At 36.5% G+C, this 25793-nt stretch overlaps 4 protein-coding genes and 1 long non-coding RNA gene across 7 annotated transcripts in view; 3 read left to right on the top strand and 2 right to left on the bottom strand.

The window, feature by feature from the left end:
- Nucleotides 1-3987, bottom strand: part of ptpn18 (protein tyrosine phosphatase non-receptor type 18) — a 44148-nt gene extending 40161 nt beyond the window's left edge. For both annotated transcript variants that reach the window (XM_022670618.2, XM_049486223.1), the window contains exon 1: nt 3713-3987. In XM_022670618.2, the coding sequence (XP_022526339.2) occupies nt 3713-3805 (93 nt within the window). In that variant the 5' untranslated portion in view covers nt 3806-3987. The remainder of the gene's footprint in view (nt 1-3712) is intronic.
- The window catches only part of si:dkey-8e10.3 (serine/threonine-protein kinase SBK1), a 426835-nt gene that overhangs the window by 116651 nt on the left and 284391 nt on the right, over nt 1-25793 (bottom strand). The gene's annotated exons all lie outside the window — the stretch shown is intronic.
- LOC125806217 (uncharacterized) overlaps nt 1-25793 on the top strand; it is a 185599-nt gene that overhangs the window by 88633 nt on the left and 71173 nt on the right. The window lies entirely within an intron of this gene.
- Nucleotides 5994-13865, top strand: mon1ba (MON1 secretory trafficking family member Ba). The gene is made up of 4 exons (XM_007245882.3): nt 5994-6677; nt 8737-9529; nt 12243-12390; nt 13391-13865. Exons 1-4 carry the CDS (start codon nt 6320-6322, stop codon nt 13622-13624), a joined length of 1533 nt encoding a protein of 510 aa, XP_007245944.3. The 5' UTR covers nt 5994-6319; the 3' UTR covers nt 13625-13865.
- Nucleotides 15106-25793, top strand: part of gripap1 (GRIP1 associated protein 1) — a 79406-nt gene continuing 68718 nt past the window's right edge. For both annotated transcript variants that reach the window (XM_022670615.2, XM_022670614.2), the window contains exons 1-7: nt 15106-15194; nt 16843-16909; nt 19457-19518; nt 22320-22346; nt 23182-23289; nt 24306-24462; nt 25369-25547. In XM_022670615.2, the coding sequence (XP_022526336.1) occupies nt 15153-15194; nt 16843-16909; nt 19457-19518; nt 22320-22346; nt 23182-23289; nt 24306-24462; nt 25369-25547 (642 nt within the window). In that variant the 5' untranslated portion in view covers nt 15106-15152. The remainder of the gene's footprint in view (nt 15195-16842; nt 16910-19456; nt 19519-22319; nt 22347-23181; nt 23290-24305; nt 24463-25368; nt 25548-25793) is intronic.

The raw sequence follows: 25793 nt of genomic DNA, 5'->3' as shown, positions 1-25793 counted from the left end.
TCATTTCCCATCAGTATCATTTATTTTACTTTAATTCTGGATATATGGAGATATATTATTAGTATTATGGACTTCTGTTACAAATCTGATAAAATTATTGTTTTGTATTTTTTTTAATCTCAGTTAGGGGTGTGCCATATTATTTCATATTGTATGCAATAATACAATAGTAAAATTTAATTAATTTTTTTTTTCTTTGAAAAATTTTCTTTAACTTTTTTACTGTTCTGTCATATCGCCAAGAATATCATTATCACGAAAAAAATACTATGAAATATTGTGATATTATTTTAGGGCCATATCGCCCACCCCTTACTCACACCTTTCAGCACAGAGCCAATCAGCTTGCTGTTAATGCTGCAAGAGGGCAGACAGACAGACAGACAGACAGACAGACAGACAGACAGACAGACAGACAGACAGACAGACAGACAGATAGATAGATAGATAGATAGATAGATAGGCAGACAGACAGACAGATAGACAGACAGATAGACAGACAGATAGATGGGCATATAGTCCAAAAAGTCAAGAAAGTCCAAACAACTGACGACAATTTTGTCTGTATAGGAAAAATACATAAATAAATACAACAGTAATGGTAACAAATACAACATTTGCATTTTTAGACAAATTATTTTCATATTTGGACAGCTGTCAGAAAGCTTTAAAGGAAGTCATTCAGGCCAATGAATGGATAACCCTCTCACTCTGATCTGTGTGTGCATGCAAATGTCCCTCTCACGTGAAAAAAGAAGGCCTTTTTTTTTGGCATGACTCAGTGTTAACATATTCAAATGTTCTGAGGTGATGGTTTACTCAGTGCAACACTAAGCAGCACTGCCTTCATTCTCTTCATACAGAGTTTAATACAGTAATGTCTGTCTCAGAGCATCACCCTGAGTTAATAATCGACTGATTCTTTTATGGGCTCAATAAGGAACCAGGACATGAAGCTGTACCCTCATTTACCCCCAGTCAACGCACCGGAGAAGATCTGAAAAAGACTGTAAAAGTCACAGCTAATGTTTTTTTTTTCACTAGACTAAGAGTTTTTTTCACGTCGCAGTTTCCTACTTTTGAACTTTAGTTCAGATAAAGACGTACAGTTAGGTTATAAACCTTAGAAAGCATTCTGCTTTAACTTCAACTTCTGCTTAACTGTTTGGTGGAGCACATTTGAGACTCGGCTAGGGTAGGGCTGCACGATATTGGGAAAGTTAAATCTTAACAGTGCGACGTTTTTGCACGTCTCAGCAGAGACAGATACTGACCTGGGAAAATACGCCAGCAGCTCATTTAAGGGAACAGCAATGTTATTTTATTCTTTATACTGTTTATTGTTAAACAGGGGTCCGGTTTGTGCTCTGCAGTGTGTCCGTGTATGTGTGTGTTCGTGTCAGTGTTTTAATCAGTCAGTGGCGCACCTGTGTTTTCTTCCACTAAAATATACAGAATATTGTGGCCGATTATCCATCCATCCATCCATCCATCCATCCATCCATCCATCCATTTTAAATACTAATGGAGCATCTTACTTCCTCCAGTATCTCCCAGCACTGAACCTTGAGTTTTATTTCTATAGATGATTTTGGTTTTAAATACAATGTCAACAAAGCCGAACAAAATGAAATTGAATCCAGACCAAGAATGGGAACCAAAAAGTGTTACCTGAGTACACAGCACATACAGCAGCTTCCTCACACACAACTTACAGTGTAAGTGCAAGGGGTTTCAAGTTATATCAATCATTGTAAATCAGTGTGAAATAGACTGCACAACAGACTGCACAAAAATTATATTATTGTAAATTTATGAGCATTTAATGCTATATTTAATGTGGACATGAAACACTTCAAGTATTTAATATAATTCACAAGATGTATTTTCACTCTAACAAATAGTATAAGTTTAACAGTTGTCAATGAAGCTGAATTAAAATAAAAAGCAATCTAAATCTCATTTTTTAAGTAAGTGTAGTGCCCTCTTGTCCCAGCGCTGAAAGTGACGTCACGAGGTTGGTTCTCGGACGCCTCACTAACATAAACTATTAGCCTTCGGGAACTTAGCTCACTTCTGTTGTAGTAAAATGTTATAGGTTAAAGAGTGAGAAAGAGATTCACTTTCACTTTCATATCTCGTCTCTTAAGCGGACAGCTGTTTTTCGGCGGTGGCTAACGGCGCCTAGCGGTCCTGAAGCGCAAGAATCCTCCGGTTAGCAGCAATGCTAGGGGTTAGTAGCGACTCCGAGCACTTTCTAGACGAGGACTGTTATGTGGAGGAAAGGGTTTTGAGTCAGAAGTTTGTCATTCGCCAGACAAATAAGCTAAAGTCCGAGGCTTTTTACCTCCATTTTTAATTTTTTTTCCTCTGAACAGCTGGGATGTACAGACCACCTGACTGAGGGTAACCTTACTATAAAGTAGCAGCTGTGAGCCGCAAGAAACGAGCCAAACGACGCGCTCACCCAGCAGAGCAGCGAGAGGTAACTAACGTTAGCTAACTAGCTAACGCTAACTATGCTCCACGTTAGCCTAGTTCAGCTTTGTCTTCATTCATAATCTCCACAAACAACAAGCTCTTTTCCCTAACCCTGACCGCTAGCTACTGTATGTACCTGGACTCTTCAACCAACCAACCAACCAACCAACCTCGTGACGTCACCAGTGCTGCACGGGCAAGATGGCGGAGCCCTAGCGCAAACATAACAAACATAAATATAGTATGATTTAATTTAGTGTGTAAACATTTTATAAAAAAAAAATTACATTCAATAAAATAAATTCCATTTTATTCAATCCCTTAGAAAACTTGTACAAACTGAAATGTTTCATGTCCACTTTACAATAATACTATAAGAGCATAATCATGCAACTGCACAATTTAAGAGTAATAAAAATTTATTAAAACTATTTAAATAGCCTAAATGAATACATGATGCAAATGCAGCAAATAACAATATTAGCTACATTAAAAATGCTTTTTTTCCCCTTCAGTTACAAAAAAAGTAACTAAAACGGTGTAACAGCCCATTTTCCAACTATATATAACAAAAAGACATAATGAAGTAGTGTATAATGAAATTTCTCAATGACGTAACTAAGTATAATCTTTATATAGGTAGATATATTAATATTAATTTAATCCTATGCAGTTCAAATGAACGCATAGTGCTTATGTGTTCAGTAGGTTTCCAGTGTATATATGTTTTTTTTCATTTAAAAATAATGATGAACAAAATGTTTGTGTACATTTTATACACTTTAAAAACAGGATTTTAGGAAAATTGATTTTTTTCATCTTTTTTACAAAAGTATATTGGATTTCACTATCATTTTTTTTACAATATGCAAAAATGAAATTAAATCTGACATTTTTATATAAAATCCTGTTTGAGAAAGGCAGAAGAAAACACTAAAAATTGCTAAATATATGGATGTACAACTTTTTCCTCAACAATTTAAATATTTAAATACCTAAAAATAAGTATTGAACTTTTGCACTCAACTTTTAATTTTAATTTTAATTAAATGTAGCCTCAAACTGATCAATATATATTTGCTATCTGGGAATGAAACATAATAAATGTATGTTTAGTGAAATCTCTCAATAACTTCTCAGTATAATCTCTATATTAGTAGCTAGTTTATTATATGAATTTAATCCCAGTTTCCAGCTGCAGGTTTAGCGGGTGTACTCAGGTGGTACTCACGGTGTACTCAGCAGTGATCTCATTGTCCCCATCGCAGCCGCTCTCAGACAGGAACCTGACCCGCTGGATGAACTTCAGCAGGTGATCTTCCATCGCTCCGCAGGTCGATATTCCGCTTTAAATCCTCTTCATCGGGTTAAACCCGAGTCCAGAGCCGTGCTGAGCGGACCCGGGTCCGGGTCATGATCTCCAGCTCAGACCGAAGCACCTGATCCACCGCGAGCAGAACTGATCCCTCTCTCACGCTCTCATTAAACCCGGTCTGCGCTCCAACACGCGCACTTCTGCACTAACTAGTGCACTACAGCTGCGCGAATCAGCGCGAGTCAAGGTTGCCAGGTCCATCAAAAATATACATTTTGCGTAAATGCTCTCCAGAATGAGAAGACAGCACGAAACAAAACATTTTACCATAAATCTTTCGATTTTCTGATTTTTAGAACAAATAGTTTTTTTTATCAATTAAAATAGTGATTAAATTTTTTTATCCATCTTTCATGGTTATTTTTTTATTTTTTTAATATATAAAATGAAATTTTTTTGCATATTGATTTGTTACGATGGCATAATCCAATTTACTTTTTAAGAAGAATGAAAAGACAATATATATATATATATATATATATATATATATATATATATATATTACCATACACCACTCAACTTTCTTATGTTCAGAACGAATAGTTTATTTTATCATTTAAAAAAATGTTGCCTTTTGTAAACAGAATTTCAGGAAAATTTTATTTCATTAATATATATTAATTTTCAGATTTTTTTCATTTTTGCATATTGTATTTTGCATATTGATTTGCTATGATTGTAAAATCCAATTTGCTTTTTTAACAAGATGCAATAATGAAGAAATATGAAAATTAAGAGAGGATTAATTTAAGCAGAGTTTTTTTTTTTTTTTTTTTTTTTAGAGATTTTTATGGGATTCAGCATGCCCAGGTTGCCAGGTTCAGCAAAAATGAACAAAACATTTATTTTTCCCAAAAACCTTTTTATTTTTAATGTAACATATGCCTGATGGTATAGTCTAATTTTTTTTTTTTTAACAAAATGCAAAAAATTGAAAATCAAGAAAAGTTTAATTTTTCCCTGAGATTCTGTTTGCAAAAGTAAATAAATTTAAAAAATGATACCAAAACTAGTTCTTCATCATTTTAAATTGGAAAGATATATATAATGGGATTTTACATCCAATATTTCGTATTTTGCATTCAAGGATTTAGAAAATAATATGTATAGCAATGATAAATGTTATTTATCATCTTATCTATGTCTTATATCAGTTTTTATTATGCATGTATTAAACCGGACCATTCTTTAGGCTCTCAGCTATTGGGGTTTAGGTGGGGTATAAAGCCCCCCAGTATTGAGCTGGGAATATTAGGGAGGGACTTTTATTGTGAACAGTCAAGAAGTTCTTCATTCACTGCTGTTCTGAGCACATTCTTTCTACTCACAATAAACACACTGTGGACGAGTCTCCTGACTGCCTGCACCATATCATCATCATCAGCATGAGTACAATTTTTTTTAGATTATCTTTCTTGCTTTCTGAGCTATTATGATTATTTAATAACCTGTAATAACTTTAAAAGTAAAGTTACTACAAATTAAATATTATACCTAAGCATTATAACTGTTAATGTGTCTATTGGAAACATTTTTACTGTTATTGCTGTCCCAGGTGGTTGCTAGGGTGTTGCTGTATGCATGCTCTTTTGTAGCTAAACTAATTCTCAGTGGTTGCTTTGTCGGTTGCTATAGTATTTCAGGTGGTTACTGAGGTTGCAGTGTTGCAGAATGGCTGCTAAGGTGGTAACTAATATGTTTTAACAATATGTCAGGTGGTTGATAAGGTGTTGCAGAATGGGGGATCAGGTGGTTGCTAATATGCTGTGTTATTATGTCAGGTGGTTCCTAATGCATTGCTGAATGGGTGTTCTGGTGCCGCTAGGTTTTAGTTAGTGGTTTTCAGGGTGGTTGCAACAGTGTTCCAGGTGGTTGATAAGGGGCTACTGTAGTATGTCAGTAATGCATTGTTGAATGGGTGTTCTGTTGCCGCTAGGGTCTTAAATAGCAGTTTTTAGGGTGGTTGCTTAGGTGTCTATGGTGTTTTTTCCAGCGTCAGTTTATTCGGTGTCATAAAAAAGAACAATATTGTATAACATCATATCTAAATATAGTGTATATTTGTCCTGATTTAACACTAAAGTTTCTGACAGTAAAATATATATAAACATAATAAAAGTATAATAATAACATCATGGGAGAAACTTGATTATAATATACTGTATTAAGATAACCCAGATAAAAAGGGCTAGTTTCTAAACTTCAAAAGAGCCTTTGATGAAACCTTGATGATGACATACCACTATAGATCTTATTATCTCCAGCAGCACTCTGAGCACTGTGGACGTTATTCACGGTCTATAAAACACATCTGACCCCTCCTGGAATCCCTGATTAACCTGTAGCGCTCCTCACAGGGATCCATTGTCCGTCACCAATGGAAGAAGTGTTCCTTAGGAAGAGGGACATCATTTCCACAGTAGAAAAAAGCAGAAGTTTGGAGGGAAGTGAGAATCGGACAGCATGTTGAAGAGAGACAGTGCGGGAACTGATGGGGGTCTACCTGAAAACACCTCTCTGGAGGAATCTAGTGATTTTACAGTGCTTTTATCTGGAACGGAACTGAAGCAGAGCGAGAGTTCCTCAAGTCTCGGGAGCGACTGCTCCTCAGCTTCCCAAATCCAGACCAGTCAGAATGAGGAGGTGATGACGGACGGCTGGAGGAGCCGCAGGAAGCATGTGTTTGTGCTGAGCGAAGCAGGGAAGCCCATCTACTCTCGCCATGGCAGCGAGGAGGCCCTGTCTTCAGTGATGGGGGTCATGATGGCGCTGGTGTCTTTTGTCCAGGTTGGAGGAAACACCATTCAGTCCATTTACTCAGGTGAGATGTTATTAAAGGGGTTATTAACTTTTTATGTTTTATATATACCACAAATCATAAAAAAGTTTGAGGATGCATGGAAAATACAAAAAAAAATGTATGTACTAGTACTGTGTATTATTGGCGATACAATTTAATATATTACGATATTTTGCACCTTTTTTAAGGTGTCCTTCAGCTAAAATCCACTCTAAAATCCACTTTTTCTGGTTCTTTGTGAAATACATTAGGTCTCTCTGAGTTGTATATGATGCTGCACATGAAAAGAAAATACTCTGAAAATATGTTAATTAGTATTCATGGCCACACCCACCTTGGCTCGGGACCGCCCACAGACAGAGCTGAAGCCAGGCAGAGGCACTGCCTCGTCAGATAGGAGCTAACAGCGCTAAGAACAGCAGTTCGGCAGTTTGTTGCTGGGTTATTTGTGCGAATAACACATCAGTGTTTATATGCTTTACCCAGTAATGCAGAGCTAAGGAACAAATGGTTAGAATTTGTCTATGGAGGAAAAAACACCACCAGCCAAGTACAATTGAAATAGGTAGGTGTGTATGTTTAGAATAACAAAACCCGCCAGCCACTCCGCTAATGTAGCATCGTAGCTAAGGCACATACAATGCTTTTCCACCAATGCAAAACCAAAAGACACTGGAGAATACAATATTGAATAAAAGAAGAAGCTGGTATTATGAACTGTAGACCACTGGTGGTCATTCAAAGCAATAATGTGGCACATTTACACAATATGTTCCTATTACCCTATGAGCTATGAGGCTAATGTAGATATAGAGTGATGCAAGCCTTGTGTAGAAACCACATAAACAAATCTCATTAAGATGATTACTCAAGTCACCCTAATGTTTAACTAAAGGCACACAATTGAACACCACATCTGGCCTTGTGGTGAGTGATTTAAACCCGCCTTATCTGGAGTGACATTGTATACAACGTGTCAACACCTAGTAGTGATACACGAGAATAGGATATCAGTAGGATAATGTTCACCCACACACAGCTACATTTTCCCAGGAAGGTCTCTGTCAAATTGCTTCATTTCCCTATCCTACAATATCTCCAGATTTATATGAACAAATATTGGACACCTACTTATTCACTGTTTCTTCTAAATTCATAGGTATTAAAAAGAGTTTGTTAGAATCTTGTTCTTTACTGTAAGCTTAGATTTCCAATAGTTTCCCCAGCACTAAGGCTGGGTGCAGCAGCATTAGCATTAGCATTAGCCGCTAACCACAGTGCTAGCGGGACATGAATGCCACCCGACCGTGCTAAGCTGAGGAACCCTAAGTGTTCAGGTAACCCAGGGTGCTATCAACTAGTGGTTTGTCCCACGTAGCTTGTTTTAACATGGTAAACATGCAGACTACAGTCCAATATACTCACCTCTGGACGGTGAAAGATCTAGCACTGCTGCGGTTAGCGGCTAATGCTAATGCAGGGTGCTCTCAGCCTTAGTGCTGGAGAAACTTCACTGAAAATTTACCCAAGTAACGCTGTACTTCAGTAGAGTGGCTTTACTGCGCCTTAATTAAAACCTGACTGGTAGAATTTATAAATAAGGCACATTGATGATTTTGGAGAAAATGTAAAGACTTAAAGGACTTTAAGGTGCGTGTTATAGTCTGAAAAATATGGGACTTAACTATGAATGTTATCAGGCAAAATTCAGAAAAAAATGATCCTAAATTTTCCTCAAGTGCAGTCCTAAAGACAGTCATCAAATACTTTGTGATGAAACTGGCTCTCATCAGGACCGCTCCAAGAAAGGAAGACCAAAAGTTACCTCTGTTGCACAGAATAAGTTCATTTATAAGTTCAAGAGTTACCAGCCAAGGAAAAGAAAAACAATAAAAAACTCGTCTTGTACTGACAACAATGTCATATTGTGATGGTAAAAACTGTTCATAAATATAAAATATATTTAAATATTCAAATTATTATTTCTAAATACATTATTTAATGCTCATAAATTGATTATAAAGCCTCTATTCAGGCACCTGAATAAAGTGTTACTAGATTTTGTATCACTCTCTTTCAGATGGGCACACGATTGTCTTTATGCAGAAAGGACCTCTGGTTCTGGTTTCCGCATCAAAGAGTCGACAGTCTGAGCTGCAGCTTCGCTCTGAGCTCCTGCATGTTTACCATCAGATCGTCAGCATGCTCACCCAGGCCAGCATCAATCGCATTTTCCAGCGCAGGAAGAACTACGACCTCCGCCGGCTGCTGTTCGGCTCGGAGAAGGTTATAGATGGTCTCCTGGATGTAATGGAGTCTGAGGCTGGTTTCCTGCTCTCGGCTGTGCAGTGCCTGCCTTTGGCTTCGTCTTCCAGAGACGTTCTCAACCAGGTCCTGCAGAAAGCAGTCACTCCTAATCTTGTCCTGTCTCTCCTGGTCACTAAGGGTCAGCTCCTCTCCATTGTCCAGGAGAAAATGGTCATAGAAGACGCCAGGCTGAAGCCGAGTGATCTGCACCTGCTTCTGAACCTCATTCGAGCTTCCACGTCCTTCCAGACGGGTGAAATTTGGACCCCGGTCTGCCTTCCTCGTTTTAATCCAGACTGCTACTTCTACACTTACGTCGCCTACCTGGACCCTCCAGAGTGTAGCGTCTGCCTCGTGCTTCTGTCCACCGATAAGGAGGCTTTCTACGCCGTGGCGGAGTGCAAGCGGAAGATCGAAGAGGGGGTTAGAAACAACAATGTTCTGCAGTCTATCTCCAAAGCTCAACCATGTCAGGTTCGCCATGTTGGCGTGGCTGAGCTGAGACACTTCCTGTACATGCCCTTTGACGTTCCAGATCACTATGGCCAGCTGCCGCAATTCACCAGGTGAACAAGTGAGATATATGTGAGTTTCGGTCTATAAGTGACGCTGAGATGTTTAAAAACTCCAGCAGCACTGCTGTGGCTGATCCACTTGTACCAGCACATTAGAAAGAAGGATAATAATAAAGAATGTAGAGAAACAGATACAGGACTACAGTCTGTAATCAAAAATCATTCACCTTAACTGAGGCAGGTGAGACCTGCAGTTCTTTACCCTCCTGGACCTCCTGGATGAGTTATCCCTGCCCTTTTGGAGTCATTTCAGTAGGCCGGTCACTGCTAGGAAGGTCCTAGTCCTAGTCCTAGTCTAGATTAACAATTAGACTTTAATATCACACAGAGATTACCTGAGAAAAAGACCATTGTACTGAAAGTCAAACATGGTGGTGGTAATATGAAAGTCTGGGACCTGGACAACTTACATTAATTTATGCAACCATAAATTCTGCTCTGTATTAGAGCTGCAACTAATGATTATTTTGATAGTTGACTAATATGAAAATAATTTTTCCGGCTAGTCAATTAGTCAACAATTATTTATGACATGTTCTCCATCTCTAAAAACATCAGAAAAACAGCTAGACATGAGATTTAAAAGGCATTTAAATGTCCAGAAGGAGAATGTTCATTAGTTTCTGACCTTAAGCTCAGGCATACTTGGGTTCAGCAGCAGGACAATGACCCAAAGCACACTAGCAAATTATTAGGTTTAGGGGGCAAATACTTTTACACATAGGGCCAGATTGGTTTAAATAGATTTTTCCCTTAATAAATAAATGGAATTATAATTTAAAAACTGTCTCTATATTTGCTTAGGTTGTCTTTGTCTCATATTACAATGTGTTTGATAGTCTGAAAAATATGAGAATGATTGAGTTTTTTCATTTGTTAGCAGATGATGTATTTAAGCAACTGTAAATATTTAGTGACTCCTGTGACTGAGTGTTTCATTTGCTGCAAATTGTAGCTGCTGTCTGAAGTGCTCGGGTGCCTTTCATGCAAATGCAATCAAATAAGGTCACCCTGCAAAAAACTCCAGTGCAGGACCAGCTGGTTATTCATGAACAACCAACGTATGCTGGTTGGCTAGCTCGTTATCTATCTCATCTCATCATATGGTATGTTATATAACTATTTTAGTGATTTTTATTTGCTTTTCAGATTTTTAAAAAACAGGGGTAGGGTTCAAAACATTGGACACAGACAATATTCAAATCAGAGAATAAAATTATTACTAAAGAACAATCAAATAAGAAATTAAGAGACAAATAATGAACAAAATGCTACACAATCCTGGATATACTCATATAAATTCTAGTAATTATTTTATTTTTAATATGTTATCTATTAAATATGTTCCATTTTGACTATATTTTAAAAACTAGAGAGTTGAAAGGAAATCCAAATAATATTTTTCTGGTATGCTTAGATAAGTAATTTAGATAGTAGGTCTACTGAGATCCATATACAGCTCTGGAAAATATAATATAAGGTAAGAAAACACTTAAAAATGATGAGTTTCTCTGAATTTAACAAATTGAAAACCTCTGGAATATAATCAAGAGGAAGATGGATGATCACAAGCCATCAAACCACCAAACTGAACTGCTTGATTTTTGCACCAGGAGTAAAGCAGCATAAAGTTATACAAAAGCAGTGTGTAAGACTGGTGGAGGAGGAGAACATGATGTCAAGATGCATGAAAAAAACTGTGATTGAAAACCACAAAGGTTATTCCACCAAATATTTATTTCTGAACTCTTAACGCTTAAATCTGTATTTACTACATTAGGACATTCTCAAAACATGTGAATAAATGTTTGAGGTGGATTTTTTTTGTTAGTTTAGGCTGAAACTGGTGCTGCAGTGGATGTGTGGAGTATTTGTGTGCTCTCTGATGAGCAACAGCAGCACATGAGAGGAGCCTGAGGTGAAGATCTTAAAGCCTCTTTGTTTCCCCCTCACATGGTTTCCATTGTGCAGGTCAGATGATACAGCTGAGAAAATGTACTTATCACATTTAATTCACACCAAAAAGTTGCAACTGATAGAGTTCACACAGTTATTGCCTGCGTTTTAGCTATGGAATTTAAGCATTAAGATTAATAACATAATAACACCAATTGTATATAATTATTATTATACAGTGATATTATGTATATCATATATTAATGTATTTTTGGTTCCACCCATTCAGCTGCTATTCAGCTGTAAATCCCCTCATCACAAGTGATGCTCCAACACCAGGAGGGTGAAGACTAGAACAAGCCTCCTCCGATACATGTGAAGTCAGACTCCGCCTCTTTTTGAACTGCTGCTGCTGATGCTGTAGCATTGCCGAGTAGCATCATCACAGCGCTAACGCTCGGAGGAAAGCGCAGCGACTTGGTTCTGATACAGCAGCTCACAGATGCAGCCTTGGGCTGATCCACATCATTCTAGGAGTGATGTGGGGAAAGAGCACCATCTACTGTACTGTCCCCACCCAGAGAGAGCAAGGCCAACTGTGCCAATTCTCTCAGGGCTCCAGCAGCTCATGGCAAGCTGCATGACCGGGATTCGAATCAGTGATATCCCAATCATAGTGGCAGTGCTTTAGATCACTGGACTACCTTTTTTCCAGATTAAATGTGATTTATTACAGAATACTGTTGTGGTTAACATGATGCATTATTTGAATCGATTAACACTCTGTGATCTAATACTTGTTTCTCAGTCCAGCGGTGGAGGCACCGTATGCTACTGGGGAGGAACGGGTCCGACTGATGGACCTGTACCGACATCTCCACAGCCGAATTCACAGCAGCTCACGCCCCCTCAAACTGCTCTATCACTCCACCCAGAGAGAAACCCTGCTGGCATGGGTATGTTTAGCCCTGTTTTAGACATCATCATACAGTGCCATGAAAAATTATTAATACCCCTTAAACTTTCTGATTTTTTTTCATGTTGCATCCACACATTTGAATATATTTTATTATTATTTTTATTATTATTTATTATTATTATAATTATTATTTTTTTAAATAAAAAAGCAGGTAATACATATATATATATATATTTAAATAAATATATATATATTTTCAGCATTTAAAAAAAAAAATACAAATCTGGAATGTGTGTGTGTGTGCATTTATATTTAGCCTCCTGTACTCTGACCAATCATCTAGTTAATAGAAATCACCTGTGTGTAATTTATTCTCAGTATAAACCATTGCTGTCCAATAAAAAAAAACAAAAGTACTGTATCTCCAAAAAAAGCAACTTTACAGGAAAGAGGAAAAAAAAACTTCTAATACTAAAACTTTCAATGGAAGTCAATGAGAAAAAGAGTTTAATCCAGGTCATTTTAAACTGTTTCTATTGGTCCATTTGTCAAGATTTTTTTTTTTTGTGTGATCAAATTATTTAATAAACTAAAAAATGTCAGAAATGGAGATACTTGGTCTCGGAGGTTTGTTAGAGAACATTAGTGATCAAACAGCATCACGAAAACCAAGGAACTCACCTGATTTTGTGGAGATTTTGCTTAAAACAGGGTTAGGTTATAAAGAATATCCCAAACTAAGCTAAATCTTGCCGAGCACCAAGCTCAGGCAAGGATAGCACTAATGAGAGAAGCAGCCAAGAAACCCATAGTCACTCTGGAGGAGCTGCAGAGATTCACACAACTATTACCTTCATGGAAGAGTGGCAATAAGACAGACATTTTTGAGAGGAAGCCATGAGAAGTCCTGTAGGTGACACAGCACACATGTGGAAGCAGGTGCTCTGGTTGAACATTTTGGTCTACTTCCTTTTTGGTCTATCCTTTCTATTACAGTAACCCAAAACCTAAACTCAGTTTTATCCTCCTCCCCACAGGTCACTGGCAAGTTTGAGATGTACGCCTGCTTTAGCCCACTGGTTAACAAGTCCTTGGCTATCGGTGCGGTCACCAAGCTGTTGCGGTGGATCAAGAAAGAAGAAGATTGCCTCTTTATCTGTTCTCCCCCAAAATACTCCACCACACCACAGCCAACCAGAAGCTTCTCTAATGGCAGGGCCAGGGCTGACAGACAGGAAGCATCAGAGAGCAGCTTCCTCTCACTCTTATAACCGACATCAACAAATTATCATCAAGACGTTCAGTATTTCAATAAAAAAGTAAAACTCGTATTACCAGTGCGGGAAAACAGTAATGCAGTGGCTTCGGACTTATAATTAAACACAGTGGATCAACACCAGCAGATGACATGTCTCTTGTAAATATAGATATATTACAAATATAGAGTGTTACCCTTCACTATAAATAACTTTCTGTACATTTCATATGGTTTTCTTTGTTGTGGGGGGTGAATTTGTGCCATGACTAAAATAACGTCTGGTTATGTTAAATAAATCTTTAATTTTTTCATTGTTTTATAGTGCTGTTTATACATGTCTGAGAATTCACTTTCCACTCAGTCACTGTTGGATACATCTCATCCCTTTTAAGAAAGTAAACTTTGACAACAATCTTTTTTATTTATTGTTTTTATCTCATTGTTTTTAAAGAAAAAAATAAACTAAAAAAACAAACAAACACACTTGCTATTTAAAAATAATGATATAGTATCTCAAAAGACCAACATACTCAAAATAATTACATACTATCTTAAAATAATGATTTATTATCTCACAATAATGACTTACTATCTCAAAATAATGAGATAATATTTCAATATAACAACTTAAAATCTCAAAATAATGTCTTAAAATATTAAAATAATGACTTACTACCTCAAAATAACAACTTAGTATCTCAAAAGAATGACCTACTATCTCAAATTAACGACTTAGCCTATCAAAATAATTACTAATTATTATTTTTATTATTTTACTATCTAAAAATAATGATATGGTATCTCAAAATAACAACTTAACAATATTTACTTAGTTCCTCAACACAACCTACTATCTCAAAGTAATAACTTAATTTCTCAAAATAACAATTTAGTATCTTAAAGTAATAACTTACTATCTCAAAATAACAATTTAGTATCTCAAAATAATGACTTACTATCTCAAAATAATGAGATAGTATTTCAATATAACAACTTAAAATCTCAAAATAAAATAATATTTTAAAATATTAAAATAATGACTTACTACCTCAAAATAACAACTTAGTATCTCAAAAGAATGACCTACTATCTCAAATTAACGACTTAGCCTATCAAAATAATTACTAATTATTATTTTTTATTATTTTAGGTGGGGGTAATGGGCTTTTATACGTCAGTGTAAATTAATCTCCAGCATAAAATATTTTTGATTTATTGGAAAAATTACAAAACTGTGTTACAGCCTCACCTGGTCTCCCCTACGCCCCCTGCTGGGCAGGTGAGCTGTGGCTGATGTTAAATTAGACCTATAAAAGACCTATAAAACAAAAACAAGAGCAATCTTGCACAGTAAAAGATTTTTCAGCTTTCTTACCTCCCACATGCTGCATGTTCAGGGTAAAACTGTGTAAATCGTATAATAAAATGAGTGTGTGAGTGAAGAAGCTGCTGCTGTGTGAGAGTGTGTGGATCCTCTGCACCCCCTCTCGGTGGACCTGCTTCTCTCGGTACTGAACTCCTCCTGGTTCCTGCGGGTGAAGATGGCGCAGGCTCTGTCAGAAGAGGAGTTCCACCGTATGCAGGTGAGTTTATGGCTCTGTGGCTCTGTGTGCTGGTTAACAGCGGCTGTGGGGTTTAAACTGTAATGTAGAGGAGCTGCTGAAGGGATTTACGCTGGATTTTAGGCAGGATTTTGGGGAAAAAGGGGCGTAATCTGGTCAACAGGGCCCTCCTGTATTTTGGTAGCTAGCTATGTTAGCTTTAGCTAGTTAGCTTAGCTTAGCTTTGCTAGCTACAGTCTGCTGACTGCTGCTGCTGTGTGTTTACGTTATAGCGCTGGCTAGCTAACGCTAGTTAGCTTAGCTTAGCCTAGTTTAGTTCAGTCCAGCCCACCGGTTAGCACTCAAGCTTTTTAGGTTGCTAATATTAAAATTAAAATGTTTATAAACTTTTAGAGTGGCGTAATATCATGTTTTACCCCTTATCTTATATACTCCGTGGTTTTAATTGCATGATAAAGGTGTTTAAGTCAGATTTTCGAGCTTATTGTAACGTTAGCAAACGCTAACTAGCTAGCAAGCCTAGAGACCTAGCTAATTATGTTAGCCTAGCTAACCAAACAGCAGCACAACAAACAGCTGTTTCGTTTATTTAACACTCAGAATCCGCTTTTAATTGTTTAGAAAATATTACAAATATCTTAAATACTGCCCCAGTTCCTTCACTTTAACGCTACGTCTCCGCAACACTGCTGTCAAGCCTCTTTTTCTGCATGGAGCTTCAATTTTTGTTGACACAGAGATGCTTGGAACTTCAGGTGAAATGTAAGCTTTCTCAGCCTGCTGACCTGATATATCCAGTTTCGTGTCCATGGTCTTCAAGGCTAATAATTTATTTGTCCCCATTGTTTCCATTACCTAACATAATAAAAAAAGGCTTGTATAATCTTAATAAGCAGTCAGAAGTCTCTAACTGAAGATACTGATGCTGAAATTATGACTCCTGACACTTCTACATGCAGAAGTAGCTGTTTAGTATAGACTAATTTTTTTAAACAAAACAATTCTCCACCTGGATTTAAGTAAGTAAATGATGTGTTGGTTGGTTGATGCTGCAGTTAGTCTGCAGGTTTAGGTTCAGCAACAGTATGTGCTGTAAGAATGAGGTCAGCTGACTCTACCTGAATATACTGAATATAGACCAGGTCATTCCTGGATCAATGGATTTTATCTTCCCTGATGGCACAAAAATATGTCAAAGATGACAATGCCAGGATTTAGGTTCTGGAATTGTGAAAGAGTTCAGGGTTCAGGGAGCATGAGATCATCATTTATCATTTTCACACATGGATTGGATTGTGAGTTCATGACAGAGTCCAGATCTTAACCTCATTGAGAATCTTTGGGATGTGCTGGATGGAGAAGAGCTGCTTTGTACCGTGGTCAGACTCTACCATCATCAATGCTGCTGCTGCAAGGTCTTGGTGAAAAATTAATTAATGCAACACTGGATTGAAATAAATCTTTTGACATTGCAGAAGATCTCATCGAAACAATGCCACAGTAAATGCGTGCTCAGTATGATCATTTTTTTTTTACATGTTTTACATTCGTTTATCAGTGCCTTGGGCTGCAGAATGATCACTAGAGCTGTTTTACACCAAAACAATATGACATGCCATCTGATGGGTTTGTGATTTTCTTTTTGATGCTTTTGTTTTTGTCAAAACAGGCTCAGCTGCTAGAGCTGCGGACCCAGAACTACCAGCTGTCTGATGACCTGCGAAAGAACACTGCAGGTAAACAAGCAATGATTATACAGAGCTTTACACACACAGACACACACACACACAGACACACACAGACACACACACACACGACTGCCTACATTAGAGGTGCTTAAGTCATTGAGTGTATATGTAGGGGTGGAAATCACAGTGCAGCTCACATTACAGTATTATCATGATACATTGCCCAAAATAACCATGATGATGATGATACTGTGATTTTGCTTCTGTATAACAAAAGACAATTTTGTACGATAATTCACGGCATCTGTGTTACTGAAGAGGATAAAATACTTAAATACCAGGAATAATCAAACACCAGGGATTATGGATTTACTGGATGTGATAATCAGTGTACTTCACCACAGGTTTACCCTATTCATTTGATTAGGTGATTTGATTTGATGTTTCAATAAAAATATGGATATTTGATGCCACAATATGATGCAGAGTAATCGATGGGATACATATCGCAACATTGACAAATTGTTTCACCTGCTTAACCATGCTGTCCATTATTAAAAACAATCCTAATGCTAGAAGATATAACTTAAAATAATTATATCAATATAGCTTTTAGATGTATGGCATAGGTTATATGTTTTTTTTTTTTTTTTTTTTTTTTTTGGTTAATTTTTTTCTAATTTTTTTTTAGATATTTTAGATATTAGCTGCCAAATTATTCTGCGCACCCCCATTATTTATTATTTGTGTAAGCCTAACTAGTCTGTGTTTATTTTAGATTTTTTTTTTTTTATCACTCTATTTTGGACATTATCCATCATCAATTTTGAGGATTGTCACTCCACTGTATTATACTGAAATATAACAGTGATATGTTGATGGCTAGGGTTTTGTCTACTAATATGTTTACATGTTCACATCAAGTTGTTTCCAGATATAGAGGGAATTAGATCTGCTGTGCTTAACTTAACACTTTGTGTAAGGCCGGCTGATCTGATACATTAATCTCCTAATCACACTACACACAGTGTTTACTCTCACACAGCACCTGTGATACTGTTCCAACGTATTTACTTTAATAACAGCAGCATAGAGCTGACCGCTACCTGGCATATTAAATATGGAATAAGTGGCCTAAAGACAATGCTCGAAACTCCACCCGTCTCGCTAATATCTAACTAAGCAGTAACTGTAGCAGTAACAGTAAACCTGCGCATGACTCCACATCACCTTATATTTAACCACTCAGTTCACCTGGTCACCTGCTTTTCACGAGCACCAGAGTGCAGTCAAGTGATGTGAACTCTGGACTGAATTACAGTTCAGCAGTTATTCATGATCAATTTTTCAATCAATTAATATGGTCTTAATGCTTCTGACAGGAGTAAAAAAAAATTGGTAGAAGTTTATAAATTTTATATATTCTCTGATTACTAAGATATTTGCACATTACTCTGTAGAAATATTACAATGAAAACAATAAAATATTCAACCCCTTATTTTATTTTTTTTATTTAAACTATAAAGCAGTAAAAACTGTAATTGATTTAGTATGTCATAAATGGTTAAGCTCACATCAGTAAATGATTCACTAACTACTATGTTTTATTATCTACATAAAATGAGTAAATAAATGATTTAAATGTATCAGTAGCTGCTTTAAACGTTTAACTGATTCAACGGCTGCTATAAATGTTTTAGTACAGATAATGATTCAGTGGCTATAAATTAATCTGCTATCAATAATTCGGTATCTACTATATATCATTTGAAATCTAATATATACATCATTCACTTAAATTATTTAATACCAATACAAATTACTCAGGGACTGGTTTAAATGATTTGTAACTGCTCTTATTGATTCAGTAGCTGGTGTACATAATTCAGTATCTACTAAAATGCTTCAGTAACTGCTATAAATTGTTCAGTAACTGCTCTACATGGATCAGTTACTTCTACAATTGATTCAGTACCTACTAAGAATGATTCAATGACTGCTATACATGGTTCATTAACTGCTATAAATGATTTAGTAGCTGCTGTACATGGTTCAATGTCTACTAAAATGCTTTAATAACTGGTCTAAATGGTTCAGTATCTGCTCTAAATGATTTAGTAGCTGCTGTACATGGTTCAATGTCTACTAAAATGCTTTAATAACTGGTCTAAATGGTTCAGTATCGCTCTAAATGATTGAGTAGCTGATGTACATATTTCAGTATATACTAAAATGCTTCAGTAACTGTTCTGAGTGGTTCAGGAACTGCTCTAAATGATTAATTGTCTTCTAGAAATGATTCAGTAACTGCTATAATTATTACGTATCTGCTCTTAATGGTTTAACACTGATCTAAGTGATTTAATAACTGATCTAAATGATTCAATATCTTACTTGGAGTAGAAAGTGGTTTCAGGCTGAGGAATTTATGCATGAACCAGCATACAGGGCTTTTGAGTTTTTGGAACTTCTGTTACAGAACTTTTAGTTTTTAACCTAATACTCATCTCTGTACATATAAATGGCTTGTTTTTTATGAGTCTCCCTGTGTTTCTGCTGATTGGTCTGTTCTAACTTCTCACTCTGTTCCGCAGAACTCAACAATGTCCGTCAGAAGACCTTGACCTTGGAGAAAGATTACGTTAAAGCACAGAAGGTAGACTCACCTGATTTGTTTTTTTATTTAATGCATGAAAAACTGTGATAATATTTAAAGTCTTTTGTAGGCAGGCTCAACTGTGCTCATTCTTTATCTGTAGCATCTTTGTGCGTAAATCAGTGTCTGTAATGAACTGAAATTACAGAGGAAGTTGAATAAGAAATAAAGGCCTTCCTTTATTTGTTGTTGCTCTGAAAGGGTTAATATAGTTCAGCTTGTGTAACCACTACAGCAGAGTGGTTTAGTACAACAGGATCTGTGCTAGGACATGCACTGCTGCATGATACAGTCTGAGCAAAACAAAACTAAAGTTCTTCTACAGTTTTTTATTAAGCTCAAAACAGAAGAAACTACTTTTTTAATGTTTTGTTGAATTTAGTCTATAATGTTGTCTGTTTTTATTGATAGCAGTCTCACTCATACAGTGTCCGAAAACACTTAGTTATGAAACATTTTGCTGTGGTTTGATGTCTTTGTGCAAGAGTGTGAGGATTTAGAAATTAACCCTTGTGTGGTGTTCGGGTCTGTGGGACCCGTTTTCATTTTTCATCAAATGAAATATTTTTTCTAACTCAAACTCATTGGCATTGGCTCATTTTTTTGTGAGAAACATATATCAAAACACATTTTCGATAAACACACACTGTACACCCCCCCCCCCCCCCCCCCACACACACATTTATATTACATACAGTATGTTTGGCCAAGGGCTAATAAACATTGCTTCATTTGTCAATTTGAAACTAAACAAATTTTCTACTCATATCTTGAGTTTAATTCATTTTCTTTTACATTTTATTAAAAAACTAATTAAAAAAAGAGTAGCAGTTTTTGAAAGAAATGTAACATAAGAAAGGTAAAGGGCAAATATTAACCATGTAAGCTGTTTATATTGCTTGCAATTTAGGTGAAGCAAGCATGAGTAAAGCATTTTAATGTAAAATTGCTTAATTTTGTTGAATTAAATACAAGTAACAAAGTAAACGAGTAACAAAAATATGAACACCACACAAGGGTTAAGATTGCACTTCATTACTTAGTTTAACTCATTTAGAAAAAAAAAAAAAAACATAGGTCCACCATAGTCGTACATTTAGGCAAAGGAATCTGCAGGATGTGTCTCAGATGTTCTAGTATAAAACAGAATTTTTTTATTGATATAATGACTGTCTAAACCTTTTATAAGTGGAGATTTTGTTGTCAGACAGATTGAGTATATTCTGTGGTAAATGAAATGTTAGCTATCAGGCTAATAGCTAACAGTTTAATTATACTGAAAAGTGTGAGCAAAGAAATTGGTTCCTACAACAAAAAATAGTATTTACTGAATAATAACTAATATTAAATTAAATGATAAGTTAGTCTGTAATAACTGTTTTTAAATTGTTAGAATTTACTGAATATTTGTAGGTACTAAATAATTAGTAAATTACTAAATAATATGTATCTAGTGAATTGTTAGTAGTCACTAAATTATTAGTACTAAATAATAAAATAGTAATTACTAGATTATTAGTACATATTGACTAATGAATAAGTATTATTCATACTATAGCTGTACTGAATAGCTGTTCTGAATAATTGTGATTTAAATAGTTATATTGCACTAAATAATTAGTGGGTACTGAATAATTGTAATTGAATAGTTATAATGTACTGAATAATTAGTGGGTATTGAACAATTATAATTGACCAGTAAGGGTGGGTTCATGCTTAGTCCATACCTGTCAAGTTTTAGATTTAAAAATAAGGGAAATTTTCCGATGCCCGCTTTGAGTCGTCCCACCAGCCCAACTGAGGTTCAGTATCCCTTACATTTTAAGACAGGTTTACAAAAAATCTAAAATATCCACATGTGAAACACTTACAAAGTACAATTAGATGATCAGAATCTGATAGGTCTACCTTTGTTGACACTGAAATGTTATGGACATTCATACATATGTAATTCCTTTACTACAGCCTAAATAAAACCCTTTTATATATATTTACATAAAAGTAAAATATATATAACTTTTTTATTTACTTCATATTGTTTTATTTAATGGATTTAAAATTGAACAAAGGGTGCACAATTTCTGCAAAATGACTGTTGGTGACCTAAAAATAGTATCATGAGCTTTTACAAATAGAGATAAAGACATGGACCAGATATATATATTTCCTCTCTCTCCAGCTCAACCATCTTTTCAAACCTTTCAAAACAATAAATTACACAACAATATTTGAGATTTGAACAAATTCTAACAACTGACCCTCCTGCTCCTGCCGCAAAACCAGCAAGCTGATTGGCTGTTTTTCTGAAAGGCGGGACTTTCTTCTTGATCCGGTTCCATGATTGGTTAAGAGATTTCCCATTCGCACTGCGTCTGTCTCCTAATAATAATGTTTTTTAAATAGAAAACGGGAAATTTACGGGAAAATACTAATACGTGAGGGCGGCGGGAATGAGCAGTAAAATACGGTAGTTTCCCGGCCAAAACGGGAGACTTGACAGGTATGGCTTAGTCAGCAGGTGAGGGAGAGGTACATTCGTTCAGATAATGGGTTTAGAGCTTCGTACGCAGTTGAGCATGAACTAGTTTGTTAAAAATGAGCTTTACTGAAGAAGTCTGTAGAAGCTTCTTTTCCAGAGCGAGTATCTGCTGCTCCCAGTGTCTGGATTAAGGCCATTTGCTGATGAAATCATCTCGTGTTAATGCAATCTCCCTTTCCCAGAACTGACCCTGGCCTTTTTCCATCACAGCCAAGATTGATCTAATTTACACTATCATGTGTTTTCTTTTCCTCTCCCTCAGGCCCTTAATAAGAGCAAGAAAGCTCAGGTAAGTTAGTCTTTATGCTTTTTTCAGACAGTATTCATTCTAATGGTTAATACTGTGCAATACTGTAATATGCAGGGTGTGGGACATCAGAACAGGGTCGTGCATCAGAGGTAATAGCAGAGAACAGATGAGCTGATATGTTTATTTAAATTTCTTTCCCTTCTTTTTATGTTGTGAACAGCACCCTCTGCTGTTTTGATCAGGCAGGTGATGGTTCCTTGTGTCTCATTGTGTGTGGAGGATATGTGTTATTTAAATGAATTACATTTATAATGAAGTGAACACAATCTAAGCAAAAATAGCACTGAAAATGGTTCTCTGATCATTTTCCAAGGCGTTATAATAATAAATACAGTGTAAGCTGTACTAAGACATCTATCTGGGAGTATTAAAAACTAATTTTAATACTTAAATAATGTTTAAGATTTGAGATTGAGATTACTAATAATAATTTCTGTACTCTGGTCATTGTATTGCTATTGCAGTTACTGTATTTATGGTGTTTATGTTGAACTGCATCAGTTCTAATGTGGAGGAAGTTTGACCTTTACATCACCAAACAAAGTGCATTAAGAGTAGCTATATATGAATTATTGTAATTATAGCTTAGAGCTGCTTTAACAAATATGTTCTTTTTACAAAGGCTGCACAACATAATGGATAGAGCTTTTCTTGTATGACCAAGAAGGGGTCCCCATACTTGGTTTAACTCATTTATTTCTCTATTTTTTCTTTGAGAAGTTTGACCTTTTTAAGAGGAATGGTGCCGTACAGGGTTTTATGTTGTTATTATTTTTATTAATCATGTGTTGATGGTGGTTGTTTATTCCTGCAGGAAGTTGATGCATTACTGAGTGAAAATGAGATGCTCCAGGGTAAACTGCACAGCCAGGAGGATGACTTCAGACTACAGAACAGCACCCTCATGCAAGAGCTGTCCAAGGTGCTGAGCGTATATACACACACACACACACACACACACACACACACACACACACACACACACACGCACAAAAAGAGCTGGGGGCCTGTTTACTATATCAACTACTGTATTTTTTGGACTATAAGGTGCACTTAAAATACTTAAATTTCCCACAAAATTGACAGTACCAGTCAGGTATTAAGGAGCAGTAAAGCCACTCCACTGAAGTACAGAGTTATACAGGAGTTTCAGTAAAGTTTCTCCAGCACCAAGGCCGGAGCAGTATTAGCATTAGCTGCTAAGAGGAGCGCTAGCACTTTCACCATTCAGAGGTGAAAAGAGTATATTAGACTGTAGTAAAACAAGCTACATGGGATGAACCGCTAGCTGATAGTGCCCTGGCTTACCCGAACACTGAGGGTTCCCCAGTATAGCACTCAGCATCAGCATCAGGTGGCATTTACTAACTGCTAGCGTTGAATATGAGACATAAAACTTTAATAAAAAAAAAAAAAGGTTGTTTATTAAGCAAAATATCATATTTTCTCCTGTGTGTTTAGGAATGCTCTTTAACCAAGCATATGTATGTTTTATCCAATAATTAGCTGTAATAATTAAGGGATTGTACGTGCATGGAAAACCTGGAAAAGTTATGGAATTTGAAAATAGCAAATTTCAGACCTGGATAAGTTTTACAAAAATAAAAAATAAAAAAAAGGAAGTTTTAGAAAAGTCTTTGAAATCTGATCTACAAATCTTAGTGTTTCCGTTTATCGACTGAAAAGCTATTTTGGTTTTAAAAATAATTTAATGTTTGGGTAAAACAGCTCTACTGTAACTTTTAATTCACTCAGTGAGAGAAACATGATTTAGAACTGATGTAATGGCTTCATTTAGACTAATAAAAGGCAGAGATGTGAGGATCTGAACTGCAGAATATACAGAAATGTGATATTTGTACACACACACACACACATTTATATATACACATATATTCAGCTCCCTGATTGGTTGGTGGTCTGTGTGTGTGTTTGTAGTTATGTTCACAGATTGAGCAGTTGGAAGGGGAGAATCGGGGACTGAAGGATGTAAAGGGCCTTGTAGCTCCCGCCCGCAGCCCTGTTTCAGGACCAACAGATGGAGAGCTACTGCGGCTTCAGGCTGAAAACTCCGCCCTGCAGAAGAAACTGGCAGGTAAGAGAGGCAAAACACACACACACATAAATAAGAGACCACTTAAAATTGATGAGTTTGTTTGATTTTACCAAATTGAAAACCTCTGGAATATAATCAAGAGGAAGATGGATGATCACAAGCCATCAAACCACCAAACTGAACTGCTTGAATTTTTGCACCAGGAGTAAAGCAGCATAAAGTTATCCAAAAGCAGTGTGTAAGACTGGTGGAGGAGAACATGATGCCAAGATGCATGAAGAAAACTGTGATTAAAAACCAGGGTTATTCCAACAAATATAGATTTCTGAACTCTTAAAACTTTATGAATATGAGCTTTTATTTTTCTTTGCATTGAGGTCTGAAAGCTCTGCATCTTTGTTTTGTTATTTCAGCCATTTCTCGTTTTTCTGCAAATAAATGCAGTAAATGAGAATATTTTTAATTGGAATTTGGGAGAAATCTTGTCCCTAGTTTATAGAATAAATGAACTAAATGTTCATTTTACTCAAACATATAACTGTAAAAAGCAAACAGAGCTGTAAAATAAATATCAGATATGACACTGTTATCCTTGAACGATCATGTTAACTTCCAAAGTCTGCATATATCTATTTTTTTTTTATCCTGCTCTTTTTTCCTGCAGTGCCAGCATAAACCGATTTCCCTACATAACTCCTTTTATTATTTTAGTAGAGCAAATGCCAGCTAAGCCGAGGCTAAAACGCAGATTATCACCTTTATAAGGATTTACCCTGTAAGGCAGAAAAGTGCAGATTGGCAGTATTAATGTCAGCAATCTTTCCCAGGTTATTTGCCCACGAGCTGTGATGGATGTGAGCTGTCATTGCAGGGATGGTTATACTCGTGTGTGTGTGTGTCTGTGTGTGTGTGTGTGTGTGTGTCTCTGTGTCTCTCTCTCTTAAGCATTTCAAGAGCGGTATGACAACGAGCTGAATCGTTCTCGGGGAGCGGACGTTAATGATGGGAAAGAGGCAGTGATCGATGGTCAGACTGACTCCAACGGCATCCACCAGTCCAGCAGTGACACTGCCGGCTCTGGTGATGCAACGGCAGCTGCGCCAGCCAATGACAGACTGGAGCAGGTGAAATGTCAATGCTTCTGACAGGCCATGTTTATTATGGGATGTATGTGATGTGCTGTAAGGATGTAACTGTATATGTATTCCCTAAGAACAGCAGTGGTACAGAGGTTGTGGTTTGGTTTGCACAATTGCATTGACGGTGTAAACGGTACACACAGTTTACAAGAACGTGTGAAAACCAATAACCGTAACACGGAACCACCAAGTTCACAGGCAGGTTTCACCCAAAAACACTGTACACTGTTG

This window comes from Astyanax mexicanus, chromosome 12, assembly GCF_023375975.1.
Source record: "Astyanax mexicanus isolate ESR-SI-001 chromosome 12, AstMex3_surface, whole genome shotgun sequence".
Lineage (NCBI taxonomy): Eukaryota > Metazoa > Chordata > Actinopteri > Characiformes > Acestrorhamphidae > Astyanax > Astyanax mexicanus.
This window is presented reverse-complemented; position numbering and strand designations above follow the sequence as displayed.